The 14,582-nt window shown below is 52.7% G+C and overlaps 1 protein-coding gene across 1 annotated transcript in view; it reads left to right on the top strand.

Annotated features, from left to right (window-relative positions):
* Positions 1-14,582, top strand: part of ALX4 (ALX homeobox 4) — a 44,591-nt gene that overhangs the window by 5,639 nt on the left and 24,370 nt on the right. Inside the window, exon 3 of the mRNA XM_010832224.1 lies at positions 8,180-8,213. Coding sequence (XP_010830526.1) covers positions 8,180-8,213 — 34 coding nt within the window. The remainder of the gene's footprint in view (positions 1-8,179; positions 8,214-14,582) is intronic.

Here is a 14,582-nt window from a genome sequence, read left to right as displayed (position 1 = left end):
CCCCCCGCCCCGCAACCCCGCTCCCCACCCCTTGGTCTGGGGCTGTGGACACCACTGGCCGAGAAGGCTGGTCCAGACTAGAGAGTTGAGAAGAGGGCCTTCCTTCAAAACAGGGCCTTTTTAGAGAAACACTTCTGTCTGGCCAACAAACCTTCCAGCCATAAGCTGGTGCTTCTCAGCCATCCGAGTTCCTGGTGGTCTCCCAGGGGCCTCCCACCCAGAGGTGCAGCCTGTGCCCTCTTCTTTCGCCTACAGATGGACGGTAGCACCCCCACCTCCATTCCCTGGGGTGGCCGCGGGCAGCCGACGCCGTGCTGCCTGGACATTGTTCTCTCCAGGAAAGCTGACTCAGGAGTGCGACCGGAGCCTCCAGTGTGTCCACAGAGGGGTCGCGAGACCCCAGACACACCAGCGGCCGTGCACCCCGCGCCTCCCTGAAACATTCTGCTGCCTTAGCCAAGACTCTCTTCTCTGCCCCGTCCCACCCCCAACCAGCAGCTCCAAGGAAGAGAGGGAGCCGCGGAAGGGGAGCTGAGGCTTGGTGGAGAGGAAAAGAGACGTGCAAAGAGGAGGCTCGGAGCTGCGAAAGGCTGGGGACTGGGCAGCCGGCGGTTTCGGAATTCAGCTCCAGGGGCAGCTAGCAGGGTCACCACGGCGTGTGAGAGGAGGGTTACGGGGAGATACCATAGCCCTCCCGCGTGGAGGGTCACTGACGGAGGTGCCACCACCTGCCAACTACCCTGCTTTCCCTACGACCGCACCTCTGTTGGTCGTGTCCTGGGAACCACAGAATTGGGGCTGCTGGGCGTGGGCGCGTTGCAGCTGTGCGTTTTAGAAAGAGAGGGAGTCAGTGCGCATTTCATCGGATTCTTAAAGCAGATTGTCCTGGAGAGCGGATTTCCTTCCAAACTAGGGGTTCAGAAACCTGGGCATCAGCCCCAAGCACCTCGAAGATGGACTGCCGGGGTCCCGGGTCGGGGCAGAGCAGCAGGTTTCCCAAGCTGTCCGAGGGCAAGGCTATGGCAGAGAAGATGGAGAGGCTGTGGAAGGTTTGGGGCAGGCGCTAAGGTCCAGGTTGAGATGGTGGCGGGTCTCCACCACGCTGTTCTTAACTCCCCGCCCGGCCTTGGGTCCCCTTCCCCTTCTGGATCCAGATTTTATTTCTACGAAACCGGGAGTTTGGACAGTTTCCAAAGGCCCTCTAGGGGTTACTGTGCTGGTACCAATTTGGACTCTCCCCGCTCCCCCGCCCACCCAATTTCCTGGTCCTCCTCACCCTCCTCACTTTTCTTTTGTCTGGAAGGAAGCTATGAGCACATCCCAATACCTTTACTGGTGCGGGTGGAGGCCTGGGAGTGGGTGTGAGCCCGAGTCCCGCGTGACTGTGGGGTGGTGTTCCCGGCTCACACTCATCTGTCCTGGACCAGGGTGTCTGTCCCAGGGTGATTCCAGGGACCATACATGCGTACCAATTCATGTGCACGCCTATATGGAAGCCTTGCGTGCCCCCTAGCACTTGCAAGGATGCACCTAGTATAGTCAGCAGCGTGCAGGTGAGAATGAGAACCTGCATGGGATCCTGTGCGACCCCCTCCCCGGGGGATGGACCATGCTTGTGGTCCGTGCAACCACCAGAGTCTTGGGCGAGGAGGCGGTGACTAAGAGCCTGTGCTTCATGACCTGTGGCCTTCCCCGTTGCTGGTTGTGGCTCCCCGGGGAGGCAGAGTCTCCCTGGGGCCCTTGGGGGTGGAACAAGCCCCAGAGGCTTCCTAGAGCTCTCACCCAGCCCACCCACACCGCAGTGGGGCCTCCTCCCACCTCCAGCTCTTGAGCATTTCCTCAGTTCTGAGGAAGAGAAACCAGCCTGAGCACCATCTTTATGCGAGTTGCGGATCTTATTTGGCAAACGGAGGCCTGGGCTTCTCTGGTGGCTCAGTGGTAAAGAACCCACCTGCTGATGCAGGAGACGCGGGCTGGGGCTCGATCCCTGGGTCAGGAAGACCCCCATGGAGAAGGAAATGGCAACCCCCTCCAGTATTCTTGCCTGGGAAAATCCCATGGACAGAGGCAGGCTACAGTCCACAGGGTTGCAAGAGTCGGACACGACCTAGCCACTAATCAACAACAAACTGAGGCCTAAAGGGGAATGGAACCCCACAGGCAAGTCAGTGGGAAGGAAGGAAGGACTGCAGAGGGTGGAGAAGGAAGAAGGAGCTGGGGTACCTGTGCCCCTTCTCCTACCGTCTCCTTTCACTGTAATCCATCCAGTTGGCCACACACTCTGTGTCTCATGCACAGCAGATGCTTGCCCTTTCCCCCTCCTTCAGAAATGAGATGGGCTCCACTGGGAGCTCCTGGGGTTGCCAGGGCAACAGAAGAGCACCTGATGGGATTGCAGGAACTCATCCCCAAATGTGACCCAGTGGGGCAGGGACTCCTGCTCTCTGCTGGGCTCCCTGACCCGGGTTTTGTTTCCTAAGTGTGTGGAAACCCGGCAGTGAGAGCCCAAGGGTGTTAGCTGAGGCCACGTGACTTATTTCCTCCTCTGAGGCTGACCACCTGCCAGGTCGGGGACCTTGGTTGAGGCCCGGAAGTCAACCCTCCAACATGATGGGTCCTGGTGTCCGGATGGGTGTCCCGCCCAGTGTTGGAAGAGACGCCAGACGCCTCCTGGCCCAAATGCCCAGTTTTCACAGAGAAGGGGACTGAAATGCCTAATTCCAGCTCCTCACCAGACTTTGCCTGTCCCTGTTCCCGGCCTCCTGGGGGATTCTGTGAGGCCCTGGACACAGCCTCTGCCTTCAGGTCGGGATGGGGAGACAGACTAGTAGCTTGGTTCACTGCAGTTAATGGGTTGGTGCTGGAGAGGCTGGGCGGAGAAGGGCAGCCCGCTCCCAGGTGGGTGGAACTTTACCCCGTAAGGGGAGGGCTCAGAGTTGCCACAGACCACCTGGATCTTCTCTGGTGGCTGAGTAGCTGCTTCTTTGCTTTCTCCTTCCCCACTCCATGGCTTCTCTGGACATCAAGAGCTCTGGGTTCATGTGTTGGCTCTTCCCTGGAAATTGCCTGTGTTTTTGAAATGGTCTGCTTATCTCTTTAGTTTATTTCTTCGTTTGCAAAACGGGGGCTGTGTGGGGCAGTCCCGCCTCTGTGGGAGGAAATGTGAGGATGCAGAGAGCTGATATGCCTGCAGGGTTATCCTGCAAGGTGGCCAAAGTCTGGACTAAGGGATGCTGCCTTCTCATTTCATCTTGCAGATGATGAAGGTATGTTGAATGGTGGTGGCAGTTGGGGGCCGGGGGGGTATTCTGATCAGGTTTCAGGGTAAGAAAGGAAACACTGGGGCCTTCCTGGGTTTGTGGGCCTCCCTGATATCCAGGGGTTTCCCTGGTGGTTCAGATGGTGAAGAATTCGCCCTCAATGCAGGAGACCTGGGTTCGATCCCTGGGTTGGGAAGATCCCCTTGGAGGAGGGAAAGGCTACCCACTCCAGTGTTCTTGTCTGGAGAATCCCCATGGACAGAGGAGCCAGAGGAGCCTGGCAGGCTGAAGTCTATGGGGTCACAAAGAGTTGGACACGACTGAGCGACTAAACGCAGCTCATCCTATCTCAGATGACATGGGTTTACAAACATGGCCCCAAAGAGCTCCTCCCATCCTCCTGTCTGGAGGTGCAGTGGTGGCGGGTGGGGTGGCAGTGGCTGGGGAGGAGGTCAAGGATGGGCTTGGAGCCCCGGTAGGTCCGAGTCTAGACCTGACCCTGTGTCCTTGGGCCTAGTTTCTTCCCTGTTCAAGTGTCCTGCTGTGTTGGGGTCAGGTGTGGCATCGGTGCCTCATAACTGTTGTGAGGGATTGCATCTTAAGTCCCAGAGGTTCCAGGATCGTGCCAGAACCTCTGATCAGGGCAGGGTGGAGCTGAAGACCACATGAGGAAATACCTGCCTCCTGGGGAGTTTGTGAGACCTTGTGAGGCTTTTGTCTTACAAAACGGTTTTGTTTCAAACTGTTTTCCCAGAGCCTAGAGCAGGGCTTGCTGTACAGGGCAGGTGCTCAGTGAATTTTGGGAACATAGGGAGGAAGGGAGGGAGGCAGGGAGGAGGGAGGGAACCTTCCCATCCTCCTTCCCTTCCTCCTCCTTTTGAAGGAGGCGTGGGCATGGGTGAGAACCCGACTTCTAGTTCTCTTCTACCCTGGCGAAAAATATTTCCTGCGGGGACCCCTCTGAAGCGTGGTAGAAGGAGACCTTGAGTTGCTCTGTTCTGCACAGGCCTGGTGTCCTCTCAGGCTCCTGCAGTTAGAGGAGCACCGTGGCTGCAGTCTCCTGGGCCGTCTCCCCCTCACCCACCCATACACACCCTCCTCTCCTCAGGGCTCCCCCCTTCCCTGCAGTGAGTTTGGGGCCCCTGGTTCTTCTGATGACGCTCTTCCCTGGGTCCTCCCCCCTCCACTCAGCCCTGCCCCTCCCCAGGGTTCTGAGATTCCCCCCGCCAGGGGATGCCCCCCTCCGCTCGGGCCTATATGCCGTCCTGAGCTCACAGCCCAGATGAGAAGAAACACTGAGACCTGAGCCTGGGTTGGAGTCAGCTCTCACAGGTGGCGGCCAACAAAGGCGGAGGAGACTCTGATGGAAGGGCTCCCCCCGTCTCTCTGTAGAGAAGGAGTTGGGCATAGACGGAGCTGTGAGAGGTGTGCTGCCAAAGGCTCCCCCTTCACATCTGACACATGCTGCTGCCGGGTTGTGCCCTGTGTTGTTGGGTGTGGAACACTGGGCAGCGAGTCAGGTGATTCCTGCCCACGGGGAGCTAAATGTGCAAACATCGTGGTTCTCAGGAAAAGTGCGAATGGACTGGGACTTAGTGGGTAGGGGCATTTGGAAGTGGGCCTTGGAGGTTGAATAGGAGTTCTCCAGCTGGAAGAGCTGGAAACAGCACTCTAGAGTCAGAGAGAACTAGGTCAGGAAAGTGCGTGGAATGCCTGGGAAAGAGCAGGTGTGTGACTTGCGAGGGCATGATGGGTAGAGGCAAGAATCAGCCTGAAGAATGGCGTGGGCAAAGCAGAGGGGGCCATTCACTTTCTGACGAGGGGTTCAGACTTTGGGAAGCCCCCTGGAAGCCTCTGAGCAGTGCAGTGAGAGGCTGCGTCCCCAGACTCAGTGCAGCCTCTTTCAACATTCAAATCTTTATTTTAATTAGGGATAATTTTTATTGTGGTAAAATATGTGCTGTGCTAAGTCATGTCTGGATCTTTGGAACCCTGTGGACCATAGCCCGTCAGACTCCTCTGTCCATGGGATTCTCCAGGCAAGAGTACTGGAGTGGGTTGCCATGCCCTCCTCCAGGGGATCTTCCCCACCCAGGGATTAAACCCGCATCTCTTGCGTCTCCTGCATTGGCAGGCAGGTTCTTTACCTCTAGTGCCACCTGGGAAGCCCGTGGTAACATATACGTAACTTAAAATTTACCATTTTAAGGATTTAAAATGAACAATTCATTGGCATCAAGTACATTCGTGGTGTTGTGTGACCATCACCACTATTTCCAGAACCCTTTCATCATCCCAAATGGGCCCATTAAACAATAATTCCCCATCTCCCTCTCCTCCCATTCCCTGGAAACCTCTGTTCTACTTTCTGTCTCTGAATTTTCCTACCCCAGGCACCTCATAGATGTCAAATTACACAATATTTGTCCTTCTGTGTTTGACCATTTTGTCAAACCATTGTTGACCTTTATTCTTTGACAATCTTTATTTATTTATCTTTGACCTTTATTCTGACAACTTCTTTCTTTGGAGAAAGAAGATTTATTTGCCCATTTTGGGGCAAATATTTATAAATAAATAAATATCTATTTATTTGCCCATTTTTGAATTGCATTCTTGGCTTTTGCTGTTGAGTTGTAGGAGTTTTATGTATATTCTGGATATATCTATATATGTGTGTTAGTCGCTCAGTCATGTCTAACTCTTTGCAACCCCATGGACTGTAGCCCGTCAGGCTCCTGTGTTCATGGAATTTCCCAGGCATGAATACTGGACTGGGTTGCCATTCTCTTCTCCAGGGCATTTTTTTGACCTAGGGGTCGAACTCTGGTCTCCTAGATTATAGGTGGATTCTTTACCATCTGAGCCACCAGGGAGCCCTATATATATATATATATGATAATCCCTTGTCAGATATCTGATTTGCAAATATTTTCTCTATTGTTGTCTTCTCACTTTCCGGATAGTGTCCTTTTGATGCACAAAATTTTTTAATTTTGAAAAAATCCAATTTATCAATTTTTTCCTTGGTTGCTTGTGTTTTCATTGTCATAGCCAAGAAATCATTGCTAACTCCAGTGGCAGGGAGATTTTCCTTATGTCTTCTTCTAAGAGCTTTATAGTTGTAGCTCTTAAGTTTAGGTCTTGAACCACGCTGAGTTAATTTTTGTAGATGGTATAGGATAAGGATCAATCTTTATTCTTTCATATGCGGATATCCACTTTTCCTGGTATCATTTGTTGAAAAGACTGCCCTTTCTCCATTGAATGGTCTTGGCTGCCTTGTCAAAAATCCATTGGCCATGTATTTGAGAATTTATTTCTGGGCTCTCTATTCTGTACCACTAGTCAATGTCCCCAGTGTGGCATGGCCTCCTGAGATGAAGGTCCAGAGTTCTAGAATATAAGGAACTTCATTAAGTCATCCTGCTCAACCCCTCACCTCCAGGCCAACGACTGACCCGCCAAAGAGATTCGGCTCTGGGACACATGTGTTTTTCAGGAGCCAGAGCGGATGAGAAGTGGGGGAGGGCAGAGCTAGTGGTGAGGGTGCCCACGCCCCAACCCTGGCCTCTGACTAGGCCTGTGGCCATACTTGGGAGCCCCCGTGTCCATCAGCTGAGTCTCCCATGAGGATATGGCCTTGGGGTAGATTCTCATGTGCTCTTAGGGTCCTCACACTACCCCCTAAGAGGACCAGATCGGAGAGGACTCCCTTCCATAACATGACCCCAGAGCCCTCTCCCCACAGGGCTGGGAGGAGCCCCTGGAGGGAAGTCCATGCACCCCACCCTGCTCTGTACTCCTGGGCCTGTGAATGTCCTGAAGATTTTCTGCTTCCTCCTCATCAGAGGCATCTGCTGCTCCCTGTACCCAACCCTGGTCATCCCAAGCTCTGCCCAGGGAGTGGCTCAGCCAGGGACCAGGTAGGATTCGGCGCCCCTGGTGGGTAACCAGAGGGGCAGGGGGCAACAGACAGGTGGCTGCCGCTACCAGTGGAGCAGTGAGAGCCCCAGAGGGGGCTCGCTCATGAGACCAGTGTATCCTGCCTCGGGACCCCCCAGCCCAGTTGGTTAAACACAGGCCTGGTCTCCCGGCCAGGTGGAGTGGGTTGCCATTTCCTCCTCCAGGGGCTCTTCCCTGCCCAGCGATTGAACTTGCATCTCCCATGTCTCCTGTGTCTCTTGCGTGGCAGACGATTCTTTATCCTCTGAGCCTTCGGGGAAGCCCAAAGGCAAGTAACAGGCGCAGCTTCTAATGCCTTGGAATCTTATAGAAACTGTGTTCATGCTACAGTCAGGCTGCACCGGCTGCCTGAATCTTCAGGTGCCTTTGGTTCAGTGAGGCCAGTATAGCCAGGACCTGGAAACAGATTTGGGCCTGTCCAGCTGAGTGCCCCTTGGCAAATGAGTTGACCTCTTTGCCTCCTTGCCTCAATTTTCCTTGTCTGTAAAGTGGGCATATGAATCCTATCTACCATGCAGGAATGTTGTGAGGATTGAGGAGGGTGATATAGGTAAAGAGCTTACGGCAGCAGAAGTGCTCAATAAATGTTAGTTGTTATTGTTGATAATAGGATGTTGCTGGAACTTTGAGTAGGTGAGGCCGGAAACTTTGACAGACAGTTATGGTTGACTTGAATGCATAAAATTGAAAAATCAACAAATTATTGCTGAGTCTATATTGTGTGGTTGACAAAGCATTTTAAAATACAGATGAGTGATGAAAAAAGGGTATAAGCTGGCTGTCTGCCCAGCATGGGGGCTGGAGGGATCAAGGAGGGGAGAAGGGTAGTCCTAGGCCCCTCAGACCCCTCAAGCCATGTCTGCTGGGGAGTTTAGGCTCCCTTCCTTAAACTCGCAAGAAATGACCGCTCCTGGAACGGCCTCCTCGTTGGCTCGGCATGGGTTCTGTGCCAGGGATCAGGGGCTGCCTTGGAGAGGCCTTGCCTGAGTGGACATCCAGGGCCAGGTTTACCTAATGAGCTATCCAGGACTCAGCCCCTCGGATAAGATTACAGGAAGCCACTTTTGTGCTCCATAAGGTCCATTCTCACTGTTTCATGGGATGAGTCATTTTCCTGACAAGCACTGTGCTGTCTCTTCAGTCGTGTCTGACTCTGCAACTCTGTGGACCCGTAGCCTGCCAGGCAGCTCTGTCAATAGGATTCTCCAGGCAAGAATACTGGAGTGCGTTGCTATACTCTCTTCCAGAGGATCTTCCCGACCCAGGGAATGAACCCGCATCTCTTATGTCTCCTGTGTTGGCAGGTGGGTTCTTTACCACTACCACCACCTGGGAAACCCTGAATAATCTTATCCATCTTTATCAACCTCAGAAAACTTTAACTGGCAACCTCACAATTGATCCAGCCATAATTTTTCCCTTCTTGTCCAAGGGGAGAAAACATATTCTTGCTTTTGGGGCTTGTAAATGATTGTTTAGTTTACCATGAACACATCTGGAGGAAGAAAACCCTTGATTTTGGTGGGAAAAACATTCTCTCTAGGCCGATGTGGTCGTTCCACAGACTGAGACATTTAGTTACTTAACCAGATTCATTTAATTCAGGTATCTGTTGAGTTGGTTGTTCAGCAGGTAGTTTTTGAGTGCCAGATGTGCGGACCAGAGTTTGACAAGACTTTTTCCCTGCCTGTGATGAAGACACTGTCTAATGGTGGAGGGTGCCATGCATCCACACTTGGCAATGCTTTGTGAAAAGCAGTTGAATTATTAGGAGTAGTTCGGGGGCTTCCCTTGTGGCTCGTGAAGAGCTAGTAAAGAATCTGCCTGCAGTGCAGGAGACCTGGGTTTGATCCCTGGGTTGGGAAGATCTCCTGGAGAAGGGAAAGGCTACCCACTCCAGTATTCTGGCCTGGAGAATTTCATGGACTGTATAGTCCGTGGGGTCACAAAGAGTTGGACACGACTAAGCGACTTTCACAGAAGAAGAAGGAGAGTTTGGAGGAGGGCATGGCAGGAAATCTACAAAGAGGAAGTGGTAACAGACTCGGGCCTGGAAAGGTGATTTGGGTTTCTCTGGCAGAAAGGGCCCCGACATAGCCCTGAATCACCAAGGTTAGTTTCTGTATGACAGCAGACAGCAGCGCCAGTGGGAGTGGCAGTTCATTTCTGGAACGATCCCTCTCGACACTCCCTACCCCCAGATAGCTTTTGGGTGGTATGCTGGGTGGAGGACAGCGAAGGCCCCCACAGAGAAAATTCTTCTGGAGCCGTTAAATATTGGTGTGCCTGCATAGGAGAGTCGTCCAGATGTTACCAAGTGTCTAAGCAGGAGTGAGGTTTTTGGAAGGAGCTCACAGCCTCTCTGACCTTTGTCAACTGGCGCATAAGCCACACTGTCTTCGATGCAGCGCTTAAAATTAGAGTCCTCCTTTCATGCCTCTACTACAAGTTGCAGCCTGGGTCAAAATGTATGTATGGAAGGGGCTTTCTTGAACATCAGCTAGCACTTTTAAATATCTATAACAAATGACAAACAAAATAGTTTCAGTGTTTCACCCCATCCATTTATTTCTCTGTTATATGTACGTAGAAATGAGCCTTGATTGGAAGGGGACTGGGGTGGGGGGAGCTGCTTGGGACGGAGGTCTGTGGAATGTTCTGGGCAGTGGAGCTGGGGAAACTTGAGCTGAAGAGCATATACCTGGGGCGGGGGCGGGGGCAGGGGGAGGATGAGACACTGCAGCTTGAGGGGCTCTTCTGCGGTCTCCTCCCGCCCTGGCCTAACTTCCCTCCAAATAATAAGTGTGTTAATCTCCCGTGGAGGATTCCCGTTGACAGACAGCGTGCTGGGTGTCAGGCAGAGGTGTGCCTTCTCGCCCTTGGCCTCACTGAGAGCCCACAAACATGCTGGGAGGTGGGTCCCCTCCCCCTTACTTTACAGATGAGGAAACCCAGTCACACAGAGGCCAAAGTCACTTTGCTAAGGCATGAGTGGCTTGGAAGCCTCCTAAACAATCTCCCTGAGAAATTTCCCCATTTCTTTGATGGGGAGAGCTGACATTTCTTCATCGTATGCACAGAGCTAGCTGTACACAGCTTCGACAGACCCCTCCAACCAGATCGCTGCCTAGAGATCTGGAGAGGCCCCAGAAACACTGCTTCCCGCGCCAGGCTGGCCGAGATGCCCCTGCCCTCTCCGCCTCCACCGCCATAATCACTGCCTCCTTCATGAAGCAGGGCTTTTGTAAGGGAGGGGCCGTGCTTTCCTGGACTTTGTTTCCATCTCCTGCACATAACTAGCGCTCCAGAAATGCTGCTGAATGAATGCATGCAGCAAGTCAGGGGTAGTTTCGGGAGTCAACCCAAGTCCGTCCTGCTCCAAGGACTCCTCATTCATTTCACCTAGAGCAGGATCTGAGCTTCTCCATCTTGCCTCCCTTGGATACAACGGTGGTATTACAGTGTCCCCAAGGGGATGCAGATTTTCTGAAGCAGAGGAGAGACGGAGGCTCTGAGGGATCAAGGAGATAAGGACGTGCCCAAGGCCACATGGTTCTGTAAAGGTAGAGGGGGACAAGGGGCAGGCAGACCACTGAGCTGATCTGAAATCAGAAGACAGTCCTTCCACTGACAGGCGATGTGATCACTCGGGGGTCTCCGTATCCTGCCTGAAAGAGGAGGGGTGGCCCAGGGTGGCCCCTGAGCTTTGGGGCTTCTTTTTGGGCTGAAGGGAGAATGGGGGAGGTTCCTTCCGTTTCTCTGGGAGTAGACCCAGCCTGGGCCGGTGCGCCTTCCCCTGCTGGGTCTCTGGATCCCCTCCAGCCTCGTGAGGCAGGGCTTGGGGATGAGACCTGGGCTGGGCCAGGAAGCGGGGAGCTGGGAAACCTCAGTGTCCATGAGGAGGGCTGTTCACAGGGGTAGTTAGAGTCCCTGACTGAGGTCATGACCCCAGCCCACCCCAGAGAACAGCACCAGGTGATGTCCAAGTGTTAGATCATAAATGGGGCTTCTCATGGTGACCCATGGACTTCCCTTGTAGCTCAGTTAGTAGAGAATCTGCCTGCAGTGCAGGAGATCTGGGTTCGATTCCTGAGTCGGGAAGATCCCCTGGAGAAGGAAATGGCAACCCACTCCAGTGTTCTTGCCTGGAGAATCCCATGGACAGAGGAGCCCTGCAGGCTACAGTCCATGGGATCGTAAGAGTTGGACACGACTGAGCACCTACAGCACCAACACCAGCACTCGGTGACCCCAGAGCTCTGTTGAGGTTAGTCCTCTGAGATGGAAATTTCTCCTCAGGCTCAACTGTGTCACTCAAAGACAAGACCGAGTCAGCCAGTGCCTGCCCCACCCCCCAAGACTGCCCGCCTGTGTCCAGGAGACACGTGAGAGGCCGTGGACGGGACACCAGGCTTGGAGTCGGACCATCTGGGTTCAAATCCCAGCTCTGCCCCTCCTCGCTTTGTGATCTTGAGCAAGTCAAGCTTCTCTGGACCTCAGTTTCCTCATCACGGACCTCTTAGGGATCTGAGGAGATCAGATGAGACAGTGAGTGGGTCAGAACTGCTGCAACTCAAGCAATTGTATGATTGTCTCATTGTTGTCACCAGCCCTGGGGGAGGGCCCCTGGGGCTTCTCACTTAGTAATTTAGGACCAGTTCAGCTGAAAGCTGGGTGTCCTGTTTTGCCATAAAATGTGGTTACCGGGCCTTGTCAAGGCCTCTGTAGATGTCAGTACTCAGGTCAAGTTCACATCCTTGCTAAAGCCTCTCCTGACCTTTTCAGCCAGCACCGGCCACTCTTCCCATAGAGGCTGCCTTGCCCAGGTCACAGGGCTCTTGCCGTCAGGCCGTGGTGTCGTCTGTCCCTTTGGTGAGGCCATGTCTAAAGGGAGGCCCTGGGGAGGTGCTTGGTGAATGAACAAACAAGTCAACCAAGGAATGAGTGCAATGAATAGACGCAACCCAAGCCACAGTGTCAGGGAGAAGAGAAGAGAAAAGAATCTGGGGCCTAAGCTGGGGTACGGAGAGGACCGTGGGGACTGAAGGAAGGCCGGATGAAGGCCCGCAGGGACCCTAGCCAGTAGTGGACTTTCTTTTCTTTCTCTCCAATTTTTAAAAAAAATTTAAAATACAAGTAAAAATAAAATTTACCATTATGACCGTTTTTAAGTGTACGGTCCAGTGGTATGAAGAGCATTCATAATGTTGTGCAACCATCACCACCATCCAGCCGCATAACTCTTTTCATCTTGTCAAACCGAAACCCTGTCCCCATGAAACACCAACTCCGCACCCTCCTGGGCCCCGGCCGCTGGCAGCCATTGTTCTACTTTCTGTCTCCCTGAACTCGACAGCTCCAGGGACTCATGTACGTGGAATCGTGCAGTATTTGCCTTTTTGTGACTGCTTTGTTTCATTCAACACAATGTCCTCAAGGCTCATCCGTGCTGTAGCAGGTGCCAGAATTTCCCTCCTTTCTGAGGGTGAATAATCCTCCTGTGTGTGGAGGTTCATCACCGATGAACACGGGTCATTTGCATGTGCCAGCTATTGTCGGTGGGCTTCCTTTTTAACCACTTCTCTTTGGATGCAAGGAAACCGTGCCCGTTTGGACTAACTGTAAGAGAGCTGAAATTAGAATAGGCTCAAACAGTACCAAGTACTTTTAAGTCCCAAGGATAGCTTGACCTCAGCTAACAAAATACTGCCTCCTACGGCCTTAGAAGAACCGCATGTTTTAATGGGGTCTCCGGTTGCTTCCGGGGATGGAAATGAGGGTTTCCATAGGACTAGGGAGTAAACGTTTGTCCCTTGAGTTGATCTGCCTTGTGATTTTGATTTCAGCGTGCAAGCCCGTTTGTAGAAGTTGTGGATGGTGCTGGTGAGAGGGAGGCAGAGAGATTGCTTACTAGACTCTAGTCTGGGTCCTGTTTCAAACTGTAACAAATGCCGGTTTCAGAACTTGGATTCCTGGATAAAGTGGTTTCTTCTCATTTGTCTGCATTCTTGTTCTTTTTAAAAGCTTTTCATTTGACATGTTTTCAGACACCAGGAAAAGTTAAATGTAGAATACAAAGGATTCCCAGATCCCTTTGACACTGATCCTCCATATCTTAAAGTTTTACCATATTTGCATTATTGCCCTCACTCTCTTTTGTGTTCTTTCTGTATGTATATATTAATATATATTCAGATGCACATATACATATTATTTCTTTCAGAACTGTTTGGGGGTAAGTCACAGACATAAGCCTTTTTACTTTTAAATACTTCGGTATTTAGCAGAGAATTGAATATAAATCCAGACCCAGTGTCAGGAAGAGGAAAAGAAAAAATTAGTTGAATGTAAACTGAGGGATGGAGTGACCCTGAAAGCAAGGTCCCGAGAAAAGGCCTTGGTGCACACTGGAGGTCCCAGATGTTCTATGAAGTTCTATCAGGACAGTTTCACCAGGGCCAGCACTGAAGATTGGATACATTGGGCAGATTTAGAGGCATCAGAGAGGAGGAATTTTCCTGTGGCTCCCACTTTTTTTCTCCCTTTTTCCCTGACTCTGTCTCCTGGCTGCCCTGTCCCAGCCCCACACTGGGTATCCACTCCAGGAGGGCCCAGAGGAAGATGCCCCAGGCTTGGGGTTCAAATCCTGCCTCTCAGCAGCTGTGCATTCTTAGACAAGTCCTTTACGCCCTCTGGCCTCAGTCTCTGCAGCTGTAAAATGGGCATATTTCACATGGCTGTTGTAAACAGCAGCAGTGAGAGCATGTTAGTAAACCATGAAGCTCCTGGTGTGTAGTGAGAGCCCAGGGTTGAGTCCTTTTCCTTCCTGATCCTGGGGAGCCCCCTCGATCCTCTGGCTCACAGGAAACCCCTCCCCTCAGTGTGGAGTGATGGGAAGAAGGGCCTGCAGTCCCCGCGACTGCTGAAGCTTCCCTGGGGAAGAGCCCACAGAGGAGCCAGCAACAAATCCACGAGCTGCCTGGACAGCCGACTGGGCAAAACCAGGGTCGGGTAGTCTGGGCATGGCTCACCTGTCAGTATCCGGAGGGCCAGCGATGCCCCTCAGGTCTCCACAAAGGGAAGAGATTGGGGGGAACTAATCAACTCGGGTCAGGCCGGCTGCCCAGTGGCTGGTGACGTTTAGTGGATTCCCTCTCTCTGAGCCTCAGTTTGCCCATCTGTAAAATGAGGGCGCTCAAGACGGGGACTGATTCAAGTCAAGAACGTGAATACCCTCAGAGCCGGAGGAGGAAAGAGCTCTGTGGAGAAGGGCAGGGACCCTCCTCACCTAGCGTTGTGTGGAGGGCTGGGATATCAGAGACACATAGTAGGGCTGAATCACCACTTGTTTGGCCA

This window comes from Bison bison, unplaced genomic scaffold (assembly GCF_000754665.1).
Source record: "Bison bison bison isolate TAMUID 2011002044 unplaced genomic scaffold, Bison_UMD1.0 scf7180017860457, whole genome shotgun sequence".
Taxonomy (NCBI): Eukaryota; Metazoa; Chordata; class Mammalia; order Artiodactyla; family Bovidae; genus Bison; species Bison bison.
This window is presented reverse-complemented; position numbering and strand designations above follow the sequence as displayed.